Source organism: Lissotriton helveticus, chromosome 9 (assembly GCF_964261635.1).
Source record: "Lissotriton helveticus chromosome 9, aLisHel1.1, whole genome shotgun sequence".
Classification (NCBI taxonomy): Eukaryota; Metazoa; Chordata; class Amphibia; order Caudata; family Salamandridae; genus Lissotriton; species Lissotriton helveticus.
In genome coordinates, this window is record NC_136070.1 from 379,149,427 (window position 1) to 379,166,935 (window position 17,509).

At 43.6% G+C, this 17,509-nt stretch overlaps 1 protein-coding gene across 2 annotated transcripts in view; it reads left to right on the forward strand.

Moving 5' to 3' along the window:
• VRK1 (VRK serine/threonine kinase 1) overlaps nucleotides 1-17,509 on the forward strand; it is a 288,098-nt gene that overhangs the window by 159,953 nt on the left and 110,636 nt on the right. For both annotated transcript variants that reach the window (XM_078660130.1, XM_078660131.1), the window contains exons 10-11: nucleotides 3,325-3,380; nucleotides 3,470-3,648. In XM_078660130.1, the coding sequence (XP_078516256.1) occupies nucleotides 3,325-3,380; nucleotides 3,470-3,648 (235 nt within the window). The remainder of the gene's footprint in view (nucleotides 1-3,324; nucleotides 3,381-3,469; nucleotides 3,649-17,509) is intronic.

A 17,509-nucleotide genomic window follows, 5' to 3' on the forward strand; every position in this document is an offset into this window, starting at 1 on the left:
TCCCACTACTTTCTGGTACCCAAGAAGGGCAAAGAGGGCCGAAGCCCTATCTTGGACCTACGGAACGTCAACGGCTTCCTCCGGAAGGAGAAGTTCAAGATGCTGACTTTGGCTCAGGTCTTAGCTGCCCTGGACCCTGGAGACTGGATGGTAGCGTTGGACTTGCAGGACGCTTATTTTCACATCCCCGTCCTGCCGGCCCACCGGCGTTACCTGCGGTTCACGGTAGGCCACGAGCACTTTCAGTTTACCGTGCTCCCCTTCGTCCTTACCAGCGCCCCACGGGTGTTCACGAAGGTGATGGCGGTGGTCGCAGCTCATCTGCGCAGGTTAGGTGGTCAGTCTTCCCCTACCTCGACGACTGGTTGTTGAAGGCGGGCTCGCCCCAGACATTCGTCAGCCACCTCCAGACTACGGCCGACCTCCTGCACTTACTGGGGTTCTCCATCAACGTGCCGAAGTCGCACCTGTGTCCCTCTCAGAAGCTCCTCTTCATCAGAGCGGTTCTAGACTCTGCGCAGTTTCGGGTTTATCCTCCCGAACAGCGGGTTCGGGATATTCAGGCTCTGATTCCGATCTTTCAGCCCTTATCCCGAGTCTCGGTCAGGTTGACGCTGCGGCTTCTGGGGCTGATGGCCTCCTGCATCCTTCTGGTGCATCACGCCCGGTGGAGGATGCGGGCTCTGCAGTGGGACCTGAAGTTTCAGTGGGCCCAGCATCAGGGAAACTTGTCCGATCATGTCTTGATCTCGGAGGGCACTGCAAGACAGTTGCAGTGGTGGCTCACGGACCGCGATTGGGTCAGTGGCAGTTCCCTCTCCCTACCCCACCCGGAGCACGTGGTTGTGACGGACGCGTCCCTCCAGGGCTGGGGAGGCCACATGGGAGAGGCGGAGAGCAGAGGCCTCTGGTCTCCGGCGGAGTCCCGGCTCCATATCAACCTTCTGGTATACGCCTGCAGGTGGAACCGATTTGTGGCATGGTGCACAGCAAAAGCTGTGGACCCACTCTCTGCACCCCTTTCTGAGGTTCTCCTCTTTCTTCTTTCTCTTGCCCAGCAGGGCTCTGCTCTGGACACTATCAAGGGGTACCTTTCTGCCCTTTCCGCCTTCTTAAGGCAACCTGATCAGCCTTCCTTGTTCAAGTCCCCAATTGTAAATAGGTTTTTGAAGGGCATCACACACATGTTCCCTCCTGTTCCTTTCTTGATGCCCCAGTGGGACTTGAATCTTGTACTCACTTACCTAATGTGTGCTCCCTTTGAGCCGCTCCATAACTGTCCTCTCCGTCTTCTTACTTAGAAGACTTCGTTCCTGGTTGCCATCACCTCTGCCAGGAGAGTGAGTGAGCTCCAGGCTCTTTCTTCTACACCTCCTTTCCTCTCTGTCTATCCAGACAAGGTTGTGTTGCGGACGAGACCCTCTTTCCTGCCCAAGGTTGTCACGGCCTTCCACATCGGGCAGTCTATTACCTTGCCCACCTTCTTTCCGCCTCCGCATCCCTCGAAAGAGGAAGAGAGGCTCCACCGTCTGGACCCAAAACGTGCGCTCTCTTACTATCTAGATCGCACACGCCAGTTCCGGGTGGATGACCAACTCTATGTTGTTTACGTGGGCGCTAAGAAGGGAAAGGCGGTGCACAAGCGGACCATCTCGTGGTGGATCATCTTGTGTATCCAGGCGTGTTACTTCTTGGCTAAGAAGGAGCCCCCTGTTGGACTAAGGTCTCATTCCACACGGGCCACGGCGACTACCACTGCCCTGGGCCGAGGAGTGCCCTTGCAGGACATTTGCCAGGCAGCTATGTGGGCCTCGCTGCACACGTTTGCAAGACACTATTGCCTGGACAGCCTAGTCCGGAGGGATGGCTTCTATGGCCGTTCCGTCCTCCAGGACTTTCTGGTGTGATTATTGGTTCGCAGACCCACCACCGGGGTTGGTATTGCTGGGGTATCTATTCTAAGGTAAGGAATCTATCACTAACGTGTCTCTTTCAGATGCACAAGTTACTACTTGTGTAACGATATATCTGTAAGAGACATTTACATTAGTTAGTGATAGATTCCTTACCGACCCACCCATCCTCCCCGTTCTGCTAACAGATGTCTAGGGTTAAGGTCATCCCCTTTCAGGGCCCTAGTTTCATGGCACCAGTGTTGGTTCTATCATGGCTCTGCGTATCTGGCGCGGAAAAGCTGTGTATCAGAACTGACGTCAGCGCGCATTGGCGGCGTCTAAGTACTCCGACGCCATTCCGGCTAACGACGGACGCGGAGCCACGGACGACGCCTGCCGGCGCGCAAGGGTATTGCTACGCAAAAAAAATTCGGATCCAGTCTGGCGCCTGGGGGTATTCTAAGTTAAGGAATCTATCACTAACTAATGTCTCTTACAGATGTATCGTTACACAAGTAGTAACTTGTGCGTCGGCCATATTCCACTAAACGGAAGGAATTTATCAGACAAAAACAATACAGTTGAAACAAAACTTGAGAAAAGCCTTTATCTAGAAAAAAATGTGTTTGAAACAGTGACTTTTTAAAATGTTAATAAATGATCGAAGTGGACAAATAATTTTATTTGGTCAAATCATAAAAATCGATGTTATTTTTAAGAAACCATGACAGTCTGGAGTTGACATTACGTGGTTCAGGAGTAAGCGAGTGTTCCAGAGAGGTGTGGACTAAGTTTATTACATGGGTGCACAAGGGAGCAGTTCTTATTTCTTGAACAAAGCGCGACATAGAGGCAGTCTGATATGTTTGGGGATAGGAATAGAGTTCCCCAGTTTGCCTATAAAAAAATAACAAAACGTTTTATTCAGGTTTGTGGGACATTAATGGCTGCCACATAGTACAGAATTTACACTACACATTAATAGTTTAATTTAAACCTTTAAAATGATCAGATTTAACACTTAAAGTTCATGTGTTGCAGTAGGTTAGGTTGCAATTGCACAGAAATTTGAAACTTTGTGTTACATAGAAAAACTTTTGTTTCAGAACGGTTACCCATTTGACTTTTCCTGTGCCCTGAATATTAAGCAATAAATCTGAGTTTTTACTTACGAAATGTGTGCAGTTTGTGGTCATTTTCCATATATTCATGCAAGTATGCTTCTTTTATAACTTTTACACGAAGTTTCCTCTTAGACCCTTTAATGTGTTTGTTTATAGTTTACACACTTGTTTGACTTTAGATGTTTCCTAGCTGTACTTAAGTAAAATGTTTAATTAATCAACTTAAATCAATATTCTCCCCCCAGTAATTCTGATTTGAAATTTCCCAGACCAGTTTTTAAAGCTAATGAAAACATTTTTTTCAGCTATCGTGAGAATATTCCAGAATTGATGAACAAGTGCTTCCCCTGCGCAAAGCCAGGTGAATTTCTACCTAAACATTCTTGATTTGATTTGTTCTAAAGCTTTTTGAGCAATCAATGTTAACTCAGTCTCTCTAATGATCCTCAGATGAAATTGAAAAGTACATGGAGGCTGTGAAAAAACTGGATTATGCTCAAAACCCTCCCTACCAACACTTAAGAGATTTGCTCCTGCAAGGTCTCAAATCAAAAGGAAGACGTGATGATGGGAAGCTGGACTTTGCATCAGTAGCGAATGGAGTATCTCCTCGGAAGAGTACGCCCAAGGTGTGTAAATGCTACTTTAATCATGGCCTGTTGTACATTATTTATCTCTTATGTTTCCAGGTTTACTGTTGTATGAATGAAATATCAGAAATCTGCAGTTTACAAATGTGAGTTTCACATACAGCCATTAAGGCTGATAACTGATACATTCAAATTATGTGTTGTCTACAGTGCCCAATTCAGGGACATAAAAGCCATTTTGCTGCAAAGGCACTGAGTGGCTGTCTTATAACATGCATTTTTATAGGTACTACGACGGGTTAGCTCTTTACTTGTACATGATAGAAGTCTCAAAGTATTATAAAACACCAGAACTTGGAAATGTGGAAAAGAAAATACCTGTGACTTGCTTGTTCCTTTCCAGTAATACGTATGTCATGCAAACCTGCTCTAGATTCATAGCCTATGCATTACTCTGCATTGTAGTGGTTGGGTCTGATAACATTTCATAAACGGTTTTCTGTTCCTTTTATTTGGATTTATACTCTAATATTCAATGTTGCTTCAGTACATATATATGCTTCTCGAAATATAAGAACAATTCCAACAGTTTGATCCAGATGTTCTGAAACACAGGGCTATTCATTGAGCCCCACGCTCTTTAATTTATACGTGCACCCTTTTGCAGAAATTGTGCTGCAGTTTGTCATATCCATTGTGTCATATGCCAATGACACACAGTAGGTGTTTCTCTAGTAACCGAATACAGTCCCCAATCTTCCTCTTTGGGACCTTGCCTGGAGAAGGTAGTCAGCAGGTCCTGCCTCTAGCTAAAAGGGGATAAAACAGAACGTATGATACTAAGTAACCGCACCAACCACCACCCGACACTAGGCTGCCCAAACCACCACCCGACACTAGGCTGGCCGGACTGTTTATGCATGCCCCCTGCCCCGAAGACGGTTATAAAAAGTCTGGGAGGATGATTGGACAAATCCCCGTCAATGGATGCCCAGGCAACAAAACATTAGGCCAGCTGCTATGGCCTGTTCAAAATTTTACACCTGCTCCTCCTATCTAGAAGTCTTGTGATACAGGCTCTAGTTTTCGCTTGGCTGGACCATGGGAATAAGCTCTATTTTGGAGCTGCTAAATCTGTAACCAATTTTTTTTTCTTTTCTTTTTTTAAATTTTGCAGAGTTTTATATAGCGCGAACTAGACCCGAACTGAATCAGGTATCAGAGCGCTTTACATAGCACCAGTTACGTTACATGAGGACACGCATTCATTTATAGGCACGGGGAGATTAAGTGATTTGCCCAGAATCACAGGAGGTTTTTGGCGTCGTTACCGAGACTCGAACCCAGATTCCGAGGTCGAGCGCCCTAGCCGTTAAGCCAACTCCCCTCCCCAAGAAACCAAGAAACTTAAAGTTGTGCAGAATATGGCAGCACGCATCCTGCTCAATATCCAGACATAAATCAGCCCGGCAAGCATTGCTCACTCTTCATTGGCTCCCAGTCGATCAGAGGGTGAAATTCAAAGGTTTATGCATTGCATACAGGGCACTTCAAACAAAAGGCCCCCCTCTACTTCTGATTTCACCCTGCACCCTGGGTGGAATCCTTCGATCAACTAAGGCTCCTTTGACTATGGCTCCCCATATTTGGAGAGTGAGAAGTGGAGGTCACTCCTTTAGCTACAACGCAACCAAACTGTGGAACTTCCTCCCATGTATGTATGTATAGGCGTTCTTATAAAGCGCTATCACTGTCACCCACCGGGCATCCTGGCGCTAAGACTGTTCTGACACAAAGCGAGATTTTACCAGCTTCTGATCTTACTGCATTGTACTGGGGAACAGGTAAGTTTTTAACTCCTTTTTAAAGATGGAAAATACTTCCAGGCTCCTAAGACTCAGTGGTAAGGAGTTCCACAGTCGTGCCGCAGCAATCCTGAAAGAGCGACCGCCCATCCGAGTCCTCCGAAACTTGGGTACCACCACCAGAAATGCCGATGCCGATCGGAGAGTTCTTACGGGGGTGTACCAGGAGAATAGATCCTGTAAAGGGACCGGGCCTTGGCCATGCAGAGCCTTAAAAACGATACACAAAGCCTTAAAATTCACCCGTTGAGAAATTGGGAGCCAGTGAAGATCCCTGAGTGCCTTAGTGGAGGAGTCCGCGCGGCGCCGTGAAAGTGCCAATTTAGCGGCGCAGTTCTGAATCCGCTAGAGTTTCCCAGGCACGGCAGTTGGAGCCCCCAGAAGCAGTGCGTTGCAATAGTCCAAACGACTAAGGATTATGCTCCGCACTACTTCTGGTCTTGCCGGTGCTGGAAGCAGAGGTAGAATCTTTCTCAGGGATCCAAGTAGGCCCATGCACGTGGCCACTGTCTTGTTTACTGAGGTGTCTAGTTGTAAGTCGGAACTAAACATGACCCCCAGATTCCGAACTGAATCAGCCGGCAGATTAGAGCCCAGGAAGTCTGGAGGCCAAAAACCCTGTGGAAAGGGTCTGGGAATCCGGTCCAAGGAGCAGTGCAAAACCTCTGTTTTCGAGCTGTTGAATTGGAGGGAATTTTTCCGTAACCATTCTGCCGTGGCCCCCATGCATTGGTGGAACACCTCCTGTGACACCCCACCCTTACCCTCAAACGAGAAGATAAGCTGGGTGTCGTCAGCATAGTTGGTGACCGTAATGCCAAAAGACCTGATCCGTGTGATCAGGGGCCGGAGGTACAAGTTGAAGAGAATGGGGCTGATGGCCGAGCCCTGGGGAACTCCCTGACCTACCCTCTTGATGTTAGATTGGTAGGGCGGTAGTGCAACTACCTGATGTCTTTGCCCAAGATAAGACACCAACCATTCCAGGGCCAACCCTGACACCCCCGCCTCCGACAATCTCCTGATCAGAGTCACATGGTTGACCGTGTCGAACGCGGCCGACATGTCAAGCAGCACTAAAAAGGCTGCCTGGCCCGTGTCGGCCCGCGTCCGAAGATCATCAAGAACGGACACCAAGGCTGACTCTGTCCCGTGTGCCGCTCGAAACCCAAACTGAGCCACATCCAAACAGTCGTTCTTCTCAAGAAAGTTGGATAGGTGTCTTGTGGCCAGTTTCTCTAGGATCTTGATGGGAAATGGCAGGAGGGAAATGGGCCTAAAGTTAGCTGGGCATGTGGGATCCAGATTTTCCTTTTTAAGCAGTGGGGAAACCACTGCCAGTTTCCAGCAGTCTGGCACCCGTGTCGAGGTGAAGGACTGGCAACAGGTAAGAAACAATGGTGGAAACAGCTCATCGCGACAGAGTTTCCAAAATCTGGGTGGTAGAGGGTCCAGAGGTGAACCAGAGGACACCCCATCAGCCACAAAGCAGAAGTCCTCAAAAGATGGTAGCGGGAACGTGCTTAGCTCCACAGATTTAGTGCACTCCTTCTCATTTTCGGGCAAGATGGAATCATGTGTAGTGCTCCCAGTTGGAAGGGGGAGGTTATTTAAAATGTTGGAAATTTTATCCTCAAAGGCTAGTGCTAACTGATCGCAGAGAGCTTGTGAGGCCGGGATGGCATTTTTGGTACATCCGGGATGGGCCAGGTCCTTTATGATCTTGAATAGGGCCTGAGATTTGTTGACCGCTGCCAGCAGAGAGCTTTCTAAAAATCTGGCTTGATATACATGATAGCCCATATACAGTATGGCTCATTGATAATGAATTGATTTTCCAGAAAGGCTTAATAACTTGGCTGTTTGGCAACTAATTCCCTACCGTGCATGGTCAGTCTGTGTTGCAAATGCCAGCTTGGGATGCCCTATGGTAGCCATGCACTCTACAAATGTGACTAGAATAGATTTCCCACAGATTCTGCAACTTTCTGTCACAGAAATGTGAGGAGGATCTGTTATTTTAGCCAAGATTTGATGTTTGCAAGGCATTCTAGCTAAGAAAACCTAGTGGCAGCCACTGTTGCACCACCCTGGACTCCCTTGACCCCTAGTTTTCCTAAATGTCTGAAGTTGGTAGGTTTTTCTTGGATGGCAACTAAGCCATAGCCCAAATCTCACAGCTAACCACATCACCAGAATGTGTCTGTTTAGAATGTGAATTCTTGATGTTTCCTTGTTGCAGTGTGCAAATCTTTCTACTGCGAATAATAGAGCCAGCCACACTAGTGGGGGACCATTTTTATTAGGACATAATAGTTGAACATTTATTATTATTAGCAATTTAATTTCTCTCAGTTTTTCACTTCAGTTATAAGGCAATGTGCAGGGTAGTAGAACACATTTTGCAACTGGCCTCTGAATCACATGATAGCACGCCTAAGATGACGGCTGTGCAAATAAGCACTATTTCTGAGCTCATTATCTTAGGTACATTTCAAAATGTACTATCCCTACATAACCTATATAAAAGTTTTATGGGTTGAAACTTCTATAAATTCACATGCTGTGGACTATTACACAATTTAAAGGTTGCCTCTGGAAATATTATGAAAACGTTTTTACTTTTGGGAATCAACCATAATGAAGCCAACTCTCTTGACGACGCTGACCACAATCCAACAATACACCAGTGTGTGACAACCATCAATAGACTCCATTTTAATCCCTCTCCCATTTGGTGCATTTGTAGTAGTTTTTTCTTACTTTTCCAGTTTGCGCTACTCTCCTTCCACAGAGAGGTAGGAAGGTCACATACAAATCTACAAACGTTTCCATCTGCAAATCTATTCTTCCAAAAAAATTAACTAGATTCTTTGGCAGAATTAAACGTTTCTAGATTCACATGCTATACATTGATTCTATAGCAGTTATCTTTATGGAGACTGCCTTGAAGTGTGAGTGCAAAGAGTTGTTTTAATACTCCTGCTTCCCTCCTTTCAAATAGTTTAATGCTCTCTCAGGTTACACAGGGGATGTTGGAAAAATACAGTAGCTGAATTGTTGATTAAAGTGGAAATTTGAAACCATCTGCTGAATAAACCTAGGATCACACTAAGCTTGTGAATAATTCCACATGTTGAGGATTTACTCAATTTGTGGATGGCCATGCCAGATAATAGAGAAAACAATAAAAAATAATCAACATTTTGTAGGTGTTTCTTGAAAAATGAGAAAAGCGCAGTGCAAAAATGTGCATTGTTTTGTAGTGTAGCTCCTATTTTCCCAATAGGCTCTGCGCATTGGAATAGTACCTACAGCAGTAAAGGCCTAGGCCAGACGTTAACTAGGTCTACTACTGTTGAAACTAGACTTAATTTTTGGGTTTGCCAGCTAAGCTCAGAGTTCGCTAGAAACTTTCTCGAATGTTCAAGGAAGGATGAACTCCCCTGATTAGACAAGAAGGGATTTAGTTTCTGACAACCATAGAACATGACAACTTTGCTCTCCCCTAATCAAGAGTCAATCTCGAGAGTCGTGTGAGCACAAGGCAATTATTTTACTCAGTCAGTACGTGCATTCTTAGTCTCATCAGAATGTAGAGAAAAGGAAGAGACGGGCGTGTTCAATAAAAGATGTTATTTATTGATCAGTCTCTTTTCTCGTACAAGAGAAATGGATCGATATTATTGCAATACTTATAGTTAAGTAAAGTGCATACATTAGAAGCAATAGTATAAAATAATACTGTAAAAACATTGATATGGTTTCTGAGCCATATGATGTTTAAAATGATTAAAATATATTTACATACACATATACATTTGACTAAACGTACTCAACTGGTGTTTCTAAATACGCCTACCCCGTGTACCTGACCTAAGTCTAATGCGTGGGCGGGAATAGAAAGTTACAGTTTTAGTTTAAGTTTGTTTTTGCCAAGTGAATAACTAAAGAATTCTCTAGGAGGGGTTATTCAGTTCTGTACCTGGAATTTAGGATGAATGAGGAATGGTATCTCTTTCTCTGCTCTCGATATTCCAGGCTGCCTGCGAGGGCTGCCCAGAAGCGCCGGTGCTGGGTCTCTCGGCTTGAGATAGCAGCGCGTCTCTCAGCGCGTCAGGAAGGCGGGGCTGCTGCCTGCGGGGTCTGCTTCTGCTCTCGGCTTCGGCAAGTATGGCTGCTCCGTCTTGTCACCACGCGTGTGTTTGCATAGGGCAAGGTCGGCAATATTTATACCTTAAAGGTGCCGGGATTGACGTAAGGATGGACATAGGTACGTCAATAAAGATGTCATACGACTTGCTCGTTAGCACATTCTTTACTAAAGTTCTCTGTGAAATCAAAACAATGGCCGCACGGATTATCCAGGTTGTCATAGGTTTGATTTGTTATGAGAACGTCGTATGCCTTATCAGGGGCTGGAGGAATATCGCTTGTCTAATTAGATCTCAAGCGTTATGACCTAATCAGATAACACGTTCCTGTGCCGTAGTGTGACTGCGTCAGATAACGGTATCTGCATCATGGGGGTTTTCTTGCCTCATGGGCTGACTGTTAGTTAACTAGCTAGTAAGTTTAACCAGAATAGGGTCAGGAATAGGGGGATCGAATCAGAACCTATAGAAATACACGACACCCACTCCACGCTAACTATGGTCATATCTACTAATCTATGCATAGTATAACATAGTACAACATACTATAGAGTATAGTGTATACCTTACCACCCCAAAATACATAAATGTATTTCGAAATTTTCAAATATACTGAAAAATTGCAGTCATATATATTGTATGCACTTAAGCTATGAATTAAATGCAAAAGTGAACACGCATTGTTATGCATTATCGATTGTTGGTATATGAGAAATACACATGAAATGGCTCTTAATATGGCTATACAGAAAAAAAGTCGAAACCATTTCATCACATAAAATCTATTGCGAACATACCAGCGGGCAGCTAAAGTCTATAAAGTCTATAAAGTATCTAAAATAGAAATCTTAGTTCTCTAGGAATAGTCTCTTACTTTAAGCAGAAAATCAGTGTCCCGGGAAAAAATATATAGAAAAATATTTTAGGGGCTTTGCTGAAAAAAGTTGCTGTCCGTGAACTGGATTGTAATTGTTCATGTGACTTTATTTTTAAAGTTGAAGGCCGAATTCAGGGAATGCCGTGTGCGAGTTTACTCAAAAGTCTCTATTTCTGTTCCGGAGAGAACATCATATCATTCAGGCTTTCGAAAAAACTGTCAACAGCTTCATGGGAAAGTTCCTCTAAGTCGGAAATAGGGGTAACCATGCATTCATGCGCATGATTGTCTCCATTGACATTCTGATTTGCATTGCTGACAGAAGGCCGTACCTGTTCGATGCTGCTTTCATCTTGAACTTCACTACTCTTCAATCGCAGTGGTGAAGATTCCAGGAATGCCGTCATCAGAATTGGCAGCCTTTGAGGGCAGCACAGTGCGTGAACCTTGGTAGGAACCAACAGTGTATCTGCATCCACCGGCGCATCCGATTGTAGCGTCAGACAGGTGTCTAACACGCATTCTTCTCCGCATAGCAGACACCTTAGTACAGGTAAAACACACCTTTGCCACATTGGTCGAAATGATAGAAACCAAGTCATGTTTAGGTCTCTAAGCCGGGATAGTCCCAGGATTTTTGATATCCGGTCCCGGTATCCAATGGCTAGGATCGTATCTTCCATTGTCGCGAGAGTTTGATCTGTGACATGGGTTGCCATAACGAAAAATAAGGACTAGGAATAGGATTCCTGCAATTAGTCCTAGGATCAGGGGAAGTCCGCCAAAAATCGAATGGACGAAGTCTGGAAAAATACCCAGTATGGCTTTGAATGGTGTTAATGCCATCGAAAATACTGTCTTAAATACCTTTGAGACCCCAGTGGTATCAGAAATATTTAAGATTTCGCTCAGGATTTCCGCGAAATGTACGGGGGAATTAGTTGATAATAATGTATGTATCTCTGCAGTCGTCCTTGCGACTTGTAGATCATACGTTTCTTTAGATGACGTGAGCCTTGTAGGCGTCTGAAGAAGCACTGTTTTCATTCTGCTTAAAGTGTCTATTCGCATAGAAGTAATTTTCAAACTGGGCCATGCCCTCGCCTCCCTGTCTGGAAAGGAGCTGGGAAACAAAGAACGTCCACAGCACTTGACCTTCGCCGTCGTAGTGACGAGATAAGGAGTCCCGGGCATAAGACTACAGCATCTGCGGTCTACAATAAGAATGTAACTCCCATTATAGAGTCTTTGAAAGAATGGTTCTATTTCAGTTGCAGGTGCGCCTTGCTGGTGACATGAAAGGTTGTATGAATTCCCTTCACAGGCTCCGTGCAAACTAATACCGTTACACAGAAGCGTGCCGCTTAGTGACATAGCACAATTGTTGCCACTAAGAAACACTTTCTGTCCTTTGTTACTGACACATGCATGTGAATAGGGCAGGTTCCATGTTGTTTTAAGGTACCCCTTTCCCAATTTCTCGTACATGCCAGCCTGTATATATTTTTGGCAGTATTGAAACCTGAAGGTTGAGATTGGAATATTTATGATTCCGTGGATTATCCATTCACTGACAGGTCGTTCTGACATTGTCAACGGTAATCTTTCTAGTTTTTCAATGCTCAAGATTGTATAATCAGCACCCTTCTGCGCCATACCGATTTGTCTATCAGTAAGGTTAAAGATTTGGAACAGTGACGTTGTGTTGATTAAACGCCAAGGCACGTAGCCTGAACGCAGATTTTGTAACGTCCAGCCAAGCTGTACAATAGAACGCAATTGTGACTGACCATGTTGTAATAACAGTAAGTCTTGCGATAATATATCGATTGCTGAAGACACAATGCTGTCCAATGAAAAAATTCTGGAGGACAGAGTCATTAACCCATTGTCCACTACAGAAAGTGATTTTTCCAAATTAATACGGTCAATTTCCCGTATTCTTTCTGCTGTTTCAATTTGAGTAACCTTCCAGGCCTCATTGTATGCTGCATATACAGAGGCTGCTATGAAACGCTTATGACGCTGTTTGCGTGGTCCCAGTATGAAATCACGCAAGTCAGCACCATCAGTAAGTAAAGTTAGGTGTTGCTTAATTTCAGGCAGTGTGGAAGTTTGTAGCCATTGGAGGCATAATTTGCCCACACTGTAGGTTGTTATTATCCCTGGGTGATGTCTTTGGGGATATCTAGGGTCTGGCCTGGTCATTTTGAAACCCTGTGTTTTATTCAGGAATCTATCTTGACAGTTATTTGTATCTGTGGGCCAGATCAACCATTGTTTCCAATCAGGATGTGTTCTGTTTTGGTTAAGTATATGGTTTATGTCTATTTCTTCATCTGTTTCAGAGTTATTGCTAAACATTGTTGGCTTTGGAATAGACAGGTTATTTAAATCTTTGATTTTGGCTAAGCCAAGACAGGTGGTTTGTTGAACGGTGTCATTTAAAAATATCATTTGTTCTGGGATCATGCAGGCTCTAAACAAAGCTTCTAAACCCTGTACTTGCCATTCTTTTGTGCCCCAAACACTTTTCAAATCAACATTTTTGTCCCAATAATCGAATCCAAAAGTATTCATTTTTTCAAAGAATGAATCAGAATAAATCAATTTTGTGTTGGTTATCATGGTTTTCATCCCTGTCTTGTTTGACAATTTGTAATAAAATGTTTCAGCATTAGTTATGTTAAAACCTGAAAAATATGAATATTTGCCATACACGGTTCTAGAGCTCCCTTTTGGAGGTGTAGCACAATGTTCCCATTGATTAAATTTTAAAACATTTCTAGGCTGTGCAGATTTATGCAAGAAATGGTTACCATAGTGGTTATAGCAATACATACTATCATAATTTGTAGAACCTTGCAAATAATCATGTTTTGTAAATTTAGCAGACATTACTAAGTCAGACATCATATTGTTTATACTTTCAAAGTCCCAATCATCAGCAAATGAGTTCGGTTTCGCAAAGTCACTCAAAGAGATCTTAATTTGGTGTGGATATTTCAGGATCTCGACCGGACCGTGAATTTCATAGTCAGTGTTGTCCCAGGCTACCCCACCAGGTATTGGAATTGCTGTGAAATTGGCTGAAGAAAGTTCTGAAGAAAGTTCTCGTTTCTCGGCGTGTGAAGATGTCTGTGGTTTGAGGACCAAGTTGATGTTCTGACTTGCTGTGTCCATTTTAGCATATTTTCCCTCAATGAAGCGTCCCAAAGTAAATACCATGATGAGCCAAAGTATGAGGATAAATGCACCAAAACCCACCCAAAATTCAATCCATGGAGAAACCAGATATGTTTCTTTCAGTTGTTTCAAAAGTTCCTTAGCTTTGTCTTTAAAGGATTTTGATGATGGCTGTGTCTTTTGTTCGCTGAAGCCGTCAGAGGAATCATCGAAGTTGATGAAGTAACCGGATGCAGTTCTATCAATTGTTCCAATTGGTTCAGGATTTTTGTTTTTTGCATTTTCACTTGGTACTTCTGTATAGATTGGTGTGTCTCTGCTAAATGTCTTTATTTGGGTTTTCAGAGGTCTAAGTTCTATTGCATTGTTGCATAGTCCTTGTTGTTCTTCTGTAGGCGTTTCGAATGTGATGAGCCTCTTTGATAGGACCTCTGTACTGGTAGCAAACCTTGGTGTTCTGCTACTTATTGGGAGTCCACTTGGCCTACTGTTGGTTATCGGCCACATGTTGTGGTTTTACCAGGTCGATGGATACAACTCGGTTCTCCTTTTTTCCAGCAAGTGGCGGTAGTACAACTGATCTTGTCCCGTTGACAGACAAGACAGGAACTGCTTTTCTGTAAGAAGGCCCAAATTCCTTCTTTACCGCGATCTTCTCCCTGACTAGATCCCCGATTTTTGGAATCCAGACAGGTCTTGCTGGGACAGGTGGTGATTCTTCAGTGGTCGTTGGCTGTTCTTTCAACTGTATGTTGCTCAGGTCTTTTCTTGTTTTGTTTAAGTCCTGCAAAATAGCCAAACGGTCTTTGACATCAAAGCTTTTTTCTGTTACCACTGAAGTCTGACTATCAAGGTCAGAGATCAACATCCTAGTTCCGAATAATAATTCGTACGGACTGAATCCCTTTAGAGAATTTCTTGGCAAGTTATTTAGACTACGTTGGACACTTATTAGATGTTTGACCCACCCAGCTCCCGAACCTAATATCCTTTCTATTATAGATTGCTTTCTGTCTTGGTTTTTTCTTTACACCATCCCATACCCTCAGGAAGGAAGTGAGAAGATTCCCGCTGGGCTGTGCTCATTTGGCCATTCTTTCCCCCCCCAGGCTGGATTGCCTGAGAAAAGGAAAAAAAAAAAATGGTCGAACGTAGCATGCTCTTAGCGTATATGCCATTTAGACTCGCAAATCTTGTATAACAGTCCGGACGTCAGCCGAGTGCTGTGGATCTACATTATAAGTGGGAACTAGCCTGTATATGTTAATCGCAAGCCATTCTTTTTAGTGGTGATGTTATCTGCCTTGATACGACGAGGTATTAAACTGCTTCTCTCCCCACTGCGATCTCTGTTGCAGTTTGGGCAGTTTTTTACAAACATGGTGTAGTGCAGGCTCATGCCTGGCCACCAGTACCGTGATTGTAATTCTTCCAGAGAATCTTTTAATTTAAGGTGTCTGAGACCCTCGCCCATGTGTGCGTCTGCGATTAACAAGTTTCTCCTGTCCATGTTTGGAATCACTCTATCCCCCACTCCAGGGATTCGAGCAAAAGGAATGGAGTTTGCATCTATGATGTATGTGTAATTGAGTGGATAGTTGATCGGTAACGCCGAGCAGTCGCCTTTTGATGACGTTTTTACTGCCAGCAATGTTTCGCCGTCAATGTATTTTAATGTACGCTTTTTTCGATCTACGGGAGCCGGTTTACTGGCTGCCGCTGCGGCTGTTTCAGCCAATGAATTCCCTACAACGTGAACGCCATCACGCTGGTGACTCAGTGAGTGTGTCACGTGAGTCTTTGGTAGTTCTTTTTTCAAAAGAGCTACCTGTTCCCAGAGCAGTCTCTGCTTTATTGGTGCATCCGTGTCATCTTTGTAATCGTTCTGAATCCAGGTCTGCAAATCCTTGTTATATGTTTTGACGCAGTAATATGAATCTGACACTATAAGTGTCGGGAATTCGCGATCCGCATTATCTAGCGCCATTTTCAAAGCTAATATTTCAGTTTGTAGTTCTGAATTAGTTTCTACTGAGTGTGATTTTGTTAATAGAGGTCTTAGTTTACCTCCGTGCCACACTTCTTTTGTAATCTCACATGTGGGATTGTATGCATGTTCTCCCCAAACGGAGGGTTGAGCATGTCCGTCTGTATAGATTACACAGGCGTAATGTCGTAGAGGCAGAATGTCGATTGGCAGAGGATACGTTTTTTCATATTTTAGATTTTTTAATTCTTCTAGTTCTGGATCAAAGAAGTAATATACTTTGTCCGTTGTGATTGAATTTACCCATTGTAACCATTCTGGATCCAATGTTGTTGTTGGTAAATTACACGGTGTTGTTAATGCCTCAAAGGCTGATTCTGCTGTTCTGACTGTGATATGTCTACCGTCAGCTATGTCTTTTTCTCTAGCTATTGCGGTTTGAACTGCTTGAACAATTTTTCCTTTGTTGTTGAATCTATGTTCAGCTTTTGTGTACAAATGTGATTTGAATGCAATTGGTACCTTATCTCCCTCATTAGAGGTTAGGTATGTGAATCCGCATCTCCCTGGGATGACTCGGATCACAAGGTTGCGTGTATTATCACGGGTTTCTAATTTTGTTTTAATTAGCATGTCTGTTTGTAAGGATCTCAAAATTTCTGTGTGTGCTTGAGTCCAACTGGATCTTTTAAAGTCTGGTTTAATTAGATCATAAAGGGGTTTGACCCTTTCTGCGTAATTTGCAATATATGTTCTTCCGAAATTTAGGAAGCCTAGAATTGACTGTAGGTTTTTTAGTGTTTTAGGAGCTTGGATTACGGCACATTTCTCTAGGAAATTGTCTGCCAGGCTTTTGCCTTCACTTGATAACTCATATCCTAAGAATAGGACCGTCAGATGGGCAATTCTGGACTTTTTGAAGTTGAATTTGTAACCCTCTGCAGCGAAACCAAGTATTATGGTGTTCACTCTTTTCAAGTGAGTCTCCAAGTCATCATCTGTTAAGTAAATGTCATCGACATAAGATAATGCTTCATCATCATATAGTTGTAGTAATTCTGTTACTCTCGCTGAGAATACCCCCGGGCTGTTCTTGTACCCCTGGGCTAACCGACAGAATTGTTTTTGAGTGCCATTTACTGAAAATGCAGTTAAATATCTGCTCTCTGGTGCTATGTTTTGACAAAAGAATCCGTTGGAGATGTCCAAGGTTGTTTTGTATTTTTTGCGCACTATGTTATTCATTAGTGCAGCACTGTGTGAGTTTTGCACTGCAAAAGTTTTGCAACATGTGTTAAGGTGTCGGTAATCCAAAACTAGACGGTACGAATTGTCTGGTTTGGAGACCGGAAATAAAGGATTGTTCATTTGTGAGGTGCAAGTTTCAATCACCCCTTGGTATTCTAGCTGATCTAGTATTTCATTTACCTGTTTTTTAGCTTCTTGCTTAATTGGGTACTGCCTTTGTGCAGTAGGTTGTGATTTTAACTGGATTTTGTGAGGAGGAGAATCCTCATCCCATCCTACATGATTTTTATATAAAGCAGGTGCTAAGGCCACTGCCTACTTTCTAGCAAGTGTATATTTTTTATGAATCGGTATTTGATTCGAGAAGGCAGGCATAATTACTTCTTCGCCATGAGGGCACTCCCTGACAAACTCTGGTGGCCAGTCTTTTTCAGCTAGAAGGATGTCATAACCCTTTGAGAGGTTATCCCAAAATAGTCCCCTTATTTTCCTAGTCTTATCTCCCTCTATACGTAATGTTATCTCGTATATTTTGTGGGGCTTGCTAACTCTGGTATCTGCAGTTTCCACTTGAAGGTATTCA